The sequence below is a fragment of the Rhincodon typus genome, unplaced genomic scaffold, assembly GCF_021869965.1.
Source record: "Rhincodon typus isolate 14 unplaced genomic scaffold, sRhiTyp1.1 hic_rhity00004084, whole genome shotgun sequence".
Lineage (NCBI taxonomy): Eukaryota > Metazoa > Chordata > Chondrichthyes > Orectolobiformes > Rhincodontidae > Rhincodon > Rhincodon typus.
In genome coordinates this window covers 4,514-14,016 of record NW_025969722.1, presented here as the reverse complement: position 1 = coordinate 14,016, position 9,503 = coordinate 4,514, and the positions used below count along the sequence as shown (strand labels likewise).

Below are 9,503 nucleotides of genomic sequence, written 5' to 3'. Positions count from 1 at the left end.
CCATCACTGATCCACAGCGGCAGCAGGATGTACCATCTGGAAGATGCCCTGCTGCAACTTACCAAGGCTCCTTGGAGAGCACCCACCAAGGCTGCTATCTCTGCCATCAAGAAGGGCAAAGGAAGCAGACAGATTGGAACATCATCCCCTGGGGAAGATACCCTCCACGTCACACACCATCCTAACTTGGAGCTACATTGCTGTTCCTTTACTGTTGATGCATTAAGAACCTGGAACTCCCTTCCTCACAGCATTGTGTGCACCAGATGGATTTCTGCAGTTCAGGACAACACCTCACTACCACCTTCTCCATGGCAATTAATTTGGGCAACAGATTGTGGCCCGGCCAATGACATTCATATTCTATGAAAGAATAAAAGAAAATTCTACTCAACACTATCCCATATTTAATCTTATATTTCACAATATTGCACCTGTTCATCTGTACATTGAATTTATTTTGAATCTTTCCATTGTAAGATATTCCTACTTTTTCCCTCAACATAAAATTGCACCCTAAACTTCTCTCAAACACTTCATCAATCAATGCCACTCTTCAAACCTTTCAGTCTAAGGCATCTTATTCTTCCATATTGCACTGTTTATCAGAATAGAAAAGTCAAATGATGTTTTAAAAACCCGAATAGCATTCAAAACTCAGATCTGTAAGCTCAACCTACTTACAACAGACATTTTAAATAAATATAAAACATTCTTAATATCAACATAAGTGGCAAATAGTCACCAAATGAAACATCAGCTGCTAGGAATAAAGACATTGGAAAGAAATCAGAGTTAAATTAATTTTTTTGTGAGAAGTCAAAGAGAAGTTCTGATTTTTTTTGGCAAAGGAAAGACAAAGTCAGTAAAGATGCTTCAATTTCCTCCCACACCAGCTAACAACACAACTGAAACAGTGTTTGGAAAACTTGCTAAAACCATGGCTCTTTTCTATAATGTTACCTTTGGCTGATTGCACAGGTAGTGGCAGAGCTCTCCTATATATTGAAATACTGTAACATTGTACTCTCGACAGTCATTCCAGAACTGGCTAGCTGAGAATTTCTTCTTCAGCACCAATGTTGCACCTAGATGGACACAAAAATGCACCTTTCAAACATTTGAACAGTATCTATAAAACTGTTCCCCATTCATATTCTGTCACTAATCTTGAGCTTCCATGACAATTACAATTGTAAGACAAGGATTTTGGATCAGCAGCAGAACACACACTATACACGTGGATGGGGTGAAACAGTGATGTAGCCATAGAATTTAACTGTGTTATTTTCAAGCTAATATTTGGGATCATCTGATCTCATTAGTTAAGCGTAGCAATCAATACAGCATTGACCCACACCAAACTGAAAATACATTAAAAGGCCGATGAACAGTTCAGGTTGAGATTTATTGTTAAAAATACCAAAGAATTGCAGATGCTGGAAATCAGAAATTGCTGGAAAAGTTCAGCAACTCCATTCTGATGAAGGGCCATTGGACCAAAATGTTAACTTTGCTTTCTCTCCACAGATGTTTCCAGATCTGCTGAGTTTTCCCAGCAATTTGTGTTTGTTTGAGATTCAATGCTATTCAATGCAAAGAATGAGGTGTCCAATCCAAAATGTTTACCAGTCCTTTATCTTTTCAGGTTTGGAGGTTTTACTTTGAATTCATGGCTTTATTTTGGATCATAGTTTGCTTATTCTTTCTTTTCCCTCCCTAACTTACTCCCCCTTCCTCTTCTGAAAATGCTAAATCCTTGTTCAACGGGTGGGAGTTCACGTCTAGTACCTTATCCAAGGTAGCGTTATTTAATGATTATTCAGGACGGATTAAGTAAGGTGTATTGGCATATGGATATAATTTTTAATCTCCATCTATGTTTGATTAACAGACCTCAGTCTGAGGAATACTGTAAGTTCTACTTTGGTTACGTGACCAAAAATCATCAGAGAGAAAACATAACCAACCAACACTTCAATTTCATATCGTTATCCACCCCATCCCACTGAGAACATGCCATTGTTGGGTTAGGTGTCAATGAGACTGCAGACCAAACATTGAAATGCTGATGATTAGCGAGCTTCCTTCCTCTGTACAACTATCCTTTAAAAGTTAGGACCTAAGATCCCTTGACAACATTCACTATTTGCAGGGACCCCACAAATAAAATGACTTTAAAATAACTGACTTATCCTTATGCAACTGATTTACTTTTGATCCAACTTACAGTAATGTTATGGGTTTTTAATATTCATCCAAATCATTAGAATAGACAGGCACCGTCTACAAAGTATTGTGTTATTTGCAATTTATTCACATATTGGCACATCAATCAAAATTATAAGCAAAAATGGTTAGGACTAGACTCCAAATTCTTAGATCCAAATGTTTATGTTATCGACAGCACCAAATAAACCTATGTGAAATGACCTAGTCAAAAGAATAATAGTAAGTAACTTGTTGTTAAGAGGCAGCATGTTTTTCAGGCAGTAAATAAGAGTCTGGAAGCAAACTTACCGAGCTCAATGCAGCCACAGATACCCAAAAGAGAAGCTGCACTATGATATAAAGGAAGTGGAACATAGATGATGTCATCCTCAGTGACTCCAAAGACCGACAAGCCAGCACTAGCCCTCAAGGATTGGAGCTGGGTGATTACAGCAGCCTTTGGTAACCCTGAAAATGTCCAAGATTTGATTTCACATGGCACAAATAGTAAAGAATTAACAATTATGGTAATATTACATTAATTAAGGAAAAACTCTCTTCAAATTGCTAAATTGTGACAAGGCCTACACACATGACATACTGCACTTCTTTAACACAAACATGTCCAAATGTTAACACACATGACTTTAATTTCCATCTGTTTCCACCTTGTATCTGTTCAGATTTGGTACTGGTTACTCAAGTATTATTAAAAGAAATTTTGTTCATTCACTGGTAGGTCTTGATGCTTTAAAACGGGTTGTTCTTGAGCCACCTTTGTGAACTACAAAGGTTCAAGTGGTGAAGACATATATTTTTAGATCATGTGATCTGATATGGCGGAGCATATGAACGTGGTTGTCCTTATTGTTGCAAGTGATAGAAGTCTTAAGTTTGGAAGGTGTTGAAAAGTTGCTACAGTGCCTCTCGGAGATGGAAAACAGTGAAGCAATGTTGCACAGTTGTGAGGAGAGTGAATGAGTGGGTAGGATACTAACCAAGCAGAATACTTTGTCCTGATAGGTGTCAGCATACCTGAGTACTGGTGGAGCTGTACTCATCCAGCAAAATGGTGAGTATCCCGTCAGGTTGGGATGGGAATGTTTGTGAGTGAGTGGCAGGTTCTAACAGCTGTTATCGCTTTGGACATCAGGAAGTTGGCAGGAATGTACCACTTTCTGCTTTTAACTTGACTGTGATCTTCTGTGCATGAAAATCGCTGTGATACAGCTGTGTCTGCTCTCCAATGATGTAAAGTGCGAATTATCCACTTCTTTAACAGTGAATTTTGAATTTAATAGTGCGCACCTTGGTTTCCTGGAACTCACCAGGAAAAACAAGGTGAAATGGCAGTGGGATTGGATGGGGCTGAGTAACTGACAAGCTAGAAGCCTTCTAAATGCAGAGATCGGACAACTATTTCCTTGCTTAGCTGAGAAGCTTTTGCTGACAGGAGCTATTCTGTTAGTGTGCTTTCACTGCTTTAGAGAGGATTCCTCAATATGTTCGAGGTCATTTCTTGGAGATTCTTCTCTTTATCTGCTTTTCCCACTTTCAAGGTTTGGATTAGTATGGGACCTTCTATACCACTTGACCATTGAGCTCAGGTAAGAAACAAGGTGAACAGCAACATTAACACAAACTGAACAGCAGAAGCAGCAACTTCCTGCTCACCAACCTGTCCCTCTGAAGAACTGCAGGTCTAGGAAGTGATATCACTAGGGAGCAGGGTTTACAGGCAGAGGGGAAACATCACAGAGATGATTTAACACAGACAGCTGAGAGTTTCCTGTAAGGTGGCATTCACTATCTCCTGCCAAATGGAACAGGTAGGCGCCCACTACCAGTGGCGAACCACCTCTGTCCTTGCCTTCTTCACCTCTGGCTCCCTGCAGGGATCTCAGTGATACTTGTAGAACTTTACCAGTTGCCCTCCAAGTTGACTAGTGTCAGTGTTTATCAGGTGTACAACCAATGTTTCCTTTAAAACGATGCCTTTGTGTGCAGTCAGCTTCTCAATGCACAGTGCCTTTAATTATTTTTGCAGGCCCTTGCGGTATTTATCACATGACAAGGCTTGCATTGTACCTCTGAGGCTGTGTAGCCACACCATCTCAGTTCATTAAGGTAAGAACAGATAGAAACTGTTCCAGTCGGTGAAAGGATTGAGAACCAGAGGAGGCAGATTGAAGGTAATTGGCAAAGGAACAATGGCAGGATGAGGGAAAATGTAATCACACGGTGAGCATGCAGTCTCATTCAGCTGGTCTCCATTGACAGAAAGATCTTCATTCAGGGTCATATAGATTCCTTCCCTGACTCTGCAATGGAGGCAGGGTTAACAAGACCATTCAAAAGGCTATTTGGTCATTACCTGGAAAGGAAAAATGTGCAGGGCTATGGGGAATAGCTGGATAGTGAATGGGTGAATTGCTTTTACAGAGGGCTGGCAAAGATGCACTGTGTTGAATGGCCTCCTTCTGTAAACATTCCATGATTCAAAATGCCCACAGAATGCTTCAAGTTTCACTCTAGCAGGGTCCCTTTAAAGAATTGAGCCGAAGTAGACTGATATGGGTCCCGTCCTTCCCAGTTGACCAGAAAAGTGGGAAGTCAGATGCTAATCCAGTGACTAGGTTTAAAACAGCTGATTGGCACACTTTTAAAACCTCTGGTTTCCATACGCTTTTCTGGATACTCCTCTACCAGTAGGTCAGAAAGTTATAAGTCCAGCCCATTGTCTTTCCTCATTCTTCCTCTCAATGGCGATAATAGATGACCGTACAAATCTGCTGCTGTCACAAAACAAACTCTGAAAAAGTAGACAGAAACCAGCTAAACAGGTCTTTGTTTTAACTGGTGTTTACAATGTGGTGCCTGCCCACTGATGGTTTTCAGCGTTATTGGATTCCACTGTTAAACTGTTAAATAAATTCACCATTATATCTGGCAATTTTATTTTCCTTATGACTTCAACAGTGTCTTGCAGGAATCACCTAACAAGTCTATAAAGGGCACATTCCATTTATGGTTGGATTTCCAACTCCCATCTCCCCCAGAAAATATCTGTGACTTCAAATTCCTAATGAGAACAAAACATTTCATTCATTAGTGTGCATTTAGCTGTAATACATTCTAGTGATCTTGCACTGATGTGTGCTTTAGTCCTCACTTTTAACAACTCATAGTTAGCATATTCATGTCTATAGAATGTCGAATAGTTTAAACTGCACAACAGCAATGGAATGGTTCCAGTCCGGGAGAGGGACTGTAGATGCAGCTGACCATCAGTGCTCAGGCTCTTTGACCAAGTAACCTGTCAATCAGGAAGGTCAATGTCCAAGGCGGTCAATCACATACACCATCTCAGTTATTCTGCACAACAGTGATCACTGGTCACTGGCCACGTACTACAGACCAGAATCCTCTGATCCTTCATATATCATTACCGCATGTTGGCACTGACATGAGGACTGTTCTACTACAGCCTCCTTTACCTCATACCTTGCTCAAGGCTGACAGCTTGCAAGGTAAGGCAAAGTGCTTAATTCTTTGCCTTCACACCAAACGGCCTTTCCCAACTCCTCCCTCTCAATGCCATGTGTGGGCCTGTGCTGGGCCCTTCCAGACCCCCTTCTTCATTGGTGTGTGGCCCTTCCCAACCTGACCTCACCTCAACTGTCCTGCTCCCTCTTGACACAAGCAGCTCTGCCAAACTCTTCCTCAAATGATATCAAATGAAGTGATTCTGTCAATTCATTTTCTACCACAGGAGCAATCATGATGTCTTTGAAAGCTTTCCATGATCACCTATTGTCACTATGTAGAGATTAAAAACATAATCCCTACTTTGAAGCAAATGTATTTATGGTACTGATCTGCCAAGTGAATGGGATAAGGAAAAACCCTAACTGGAACCGCTAAGATGCTCAGGAGGAAATAGTGGGCATTAAATGTAACACAGTGTGTATTGTTACCTCAGGTACAGGAGCACTTAGGCATCAATAAACATTTCAATGTTCACAATACAATAGTGTTACAGCAGTGAAAGAGGGTGAGTTTGAAAGAGAGTATGTGAAGAACAGTTGTGTGTGAGAGAATGAAAGAGTGGGTGCGAGAGAGACGGGGAGAGAGAGCGGAGTGAGAGAGAGAGGGAGAGAGCGCAGCAGAGAGAGAGAAAGAGGGAGAGTGAGAGAGAATGAGAGAGTGAGGGAGAGTGTGGGGGAAGGGGGGTGAGTCTACCTCCACAGCTCTCTGTGGCAAGGATTTCCAAAACTCACAACCCACTGAGAGAAGAAATTCCTCCTCATCTCAGTCTTACATTGGCACCCCTTTATTCTGAGATTATGCCCTCTGGTCCTAGACGCTCCCCTGAAGGAAAACTTCCTCTCAGTATTTACCCTGTCAAGCCCCTTAAGAATCCTATATGCTTCAAAGAGATCAACTCTCATTCATCTAAATTGCAAAGGCCAATCTGTTTAGCCTTTGCTCCTAAGGCAATCCCTCCATACCAGGGATCATCCGAATGAACCTTCTCTGAACTGCCTCCAATTAAATAACACTTAAATTTGTTGGTCTCTCAACAAATGCTGCACAACCTGTTGAGAATGTCCTTCATTTTCTCCTTATGTTTCAGATTTCCAACATCTGTACTTTGCTCTCCTATTTTGTATACATAATGTTGGGCATTTGTAAGCATGGTTAGTTCACTTATCACTCAATGCAAAGTGTAATTCTTTTGTTAACAAACACAAGTTGTATACATTGACATAACATATTATTGAGGTGAACGGGTTGGTACCATCTGATTAGGGAGATTTGCAGTTCTAAAGCTTAAATGAAACGAGGTGTCCTGTGCCAATAGAATATGTTCATTCTCATGTATACATAGGACTGTTATTAGAATATATTTGAGTTTCAAATCTTTTGGATTTTGCTGTCTTACTGAATAAAGCCAGATTCAAAGAAGCAGAGCTGGTTGCATAATAATGACGAACCAAGTTGTTTTTAAGTGTCAGACAAAGCCATTGCTGTAATGAGCATCACTTGGAGAGCTGAGCTTTTAATGAACTTTATGAAAAGTGGCAGAGTATAAAACCAAGTTGTTCTGTTCAACCTACATAAAACAGTTTAATCACACTAGAACTAAGTTTACCAATTCTGTTCACCTGAATCATGTGAGCAGGAGGGTTAAAGGGGGAGTTATCTCTCTGGCCCTGATGTAGACAATGTCAACTACATGACACTGACAATAAAAACTGTAATCCTAGAATGTTGTATTGTATTTTACATGCTATTCTTAGCTGAAATGTGTTTTGTGAAAGAATATTTGAGCAAACAAAGTAGATAGAAACGATAATAAATATTAATATTTTCATGGTGTAGTCAAGTGTTGTGTTGAAGAGATTGACTATGATAAAGGCACAATATAAATGCAAAATGCTTCTCTTGTAGCAATCTCCCTCAAAGAATACACACAACCTGCAGTAAGTCATGTTTTCTTAGGATCATGTGATACCCATTCACGCAATCTACTGTTCACACACAATATCCCCAGACCCCGACAAACGAAACTTAGCATCTTTGTTTTCATTTTGAAATCCCTCCACAGCCCTGTCCCACTGATGATGCAAACTCCTTCCAGCCTTATTGATTGATACCTTTAGTACACCTCTCCATCAACCCTCACCACAATGACAGTAGCAGAGTGTTCCATCACAATCCCGACACCCCTCTGTACACCTCTCCAACTTTCTTCTTTATTACCCAGGATTAAGAAAATTTGCCTTTTGACCAAATCATTTGACACCTTTCCTCATTTCTCGATCCATGACTTACTGTCTATTCCCTCAACTGTGTTCACAAATTGTTTTCTTCTCTTAAAAATACCTTGGTGGCTTTTTTAAAAGCCAAAGCAACTATATCAACGCAAGCTATTGTTCTGTAATGTAGGAAGAAAACACATCATTTTTCAGTCTTCAAATAAAACAAATTTCAAAAAATTATCCAAACCAGAATCCTAAATACCTGTTGTCCCTGAAGTGAATATGTACAGAAAGGTAGATTTCAGATTGACTGTCGATTTCCATGTATCTGGCACAGGACTGTCTGGTGCTTCTTCCACTTTATCTGCGAGAGTATTCACTCCATTGAGAGTACAAGTTTTCCCCATAACCCAGACAGATATGTTATTCTCCTGGATATTGGTCAGAATGTCCCTCACAACATCAACTAGATCTGCAAGTTCAAAAAAACCATAAGTTTATAAATATGAAAATTGAATATCACATAAGCAGTTTCTAAAGCATAATATTTACTTACAAAATAATAATTGTATATTGACATAAAGTTTAGAGTTACAGGCAAGTACAATAGAGGAGGAAAGAATTCTACCCATTAAAAAAGTGCCATTCTTTGACAGAGTAATGGAAATAGTCCCAGTCTTTTCGATAACAATACAGCAATATTCCTGTTCCTACTGTTAGTCTGACACACTTCTGAGGGTATTTCACCTTCTGTGAGATGCTACAAAGGTCAGCTTTATTACTGGTCTCCAATTACCCTTGAGAAGGTGGTGGTGAGCTGCCATCAGGAATCACTGCAGTGCATGTGGTATAGATACACCTAAAGAGGAGAGTTCCAGATTTTATACATTGGAACAGTGTATAGTATCCAGTTAGGATCGTGTGTGACTTAGAGAGGAACTTATACGAGGTAATGTTCCCAATGTGGTCAGTTCCCAATTCTACTAAATGATAGAGACTGTTTGTTTGGAAGATGTTGTTGTCACAGTCTTGTTCAGTTGCTACAATGTACGCTAATAATAAGTATACACTTCTGCCTTTGAGCACAAGTCGCAGAGGGAATAGTTGTTCCAGGTGATGGTTGGGGTTACAATCATATGTGCTGCTTTGTCCTGTCAGTGCTAAGTTTTTTGAGTATTGTCAGGTAGCACTTAACATCGCATGCCTCTGTTGTGGCCTTTAGATGATGGGCAGGCTTTGGACAATCAGAAGGCGACCTAATTACCATATAATTCTCAGTCTGCATTTGTAGTCACAGTATTCTTATTGAAAAGTTCCAGGTCAATGGTAACCTGCAGGATGTTATTGAGTCATACAGCATGGAAACAGACCCTTTTGGTCTGATTTGTCCATGCCAACCAAGTTTCCCAAACTAAACTAGTCCCACTTACCTGTATTTGGCCCAGACCCCTCTAAACCTTTACTATTCATGTACCTGTCCAAATGTCTTTTAAATGTTGTAGCCTGCATCTACCACTTCCTCTGGCA

The 9,503-nt window shown here is 40.2% G+C and overlaps 1 protein-coding gene across 1 annotated transcript; it reads right to left on the bottom strand.

The window, feature by feature from the left end:
- Nucleotides 1-927: 927 nt before the first annotated feature.
- Nucleotides 928-8,448, bottom strand: LOC109938650 (long-chain fatty acid transport protein 6-like; the record flags this gene model as incomplete). The annotated part of the gene is made up of 3 exons (XM_048593819.1): nucleotides 928-1,088; nucleotides 2,521-2,679; nucleotides 8,239-8,448. Coding segments are annotated over 3 exons (506 nt in total), but the record flags the coding sequence as incomplete, so codon positions are not given.
- Between the last annotated feature and the right edge of the window lie 1,055 nt (nucleotides 8,449-9,503).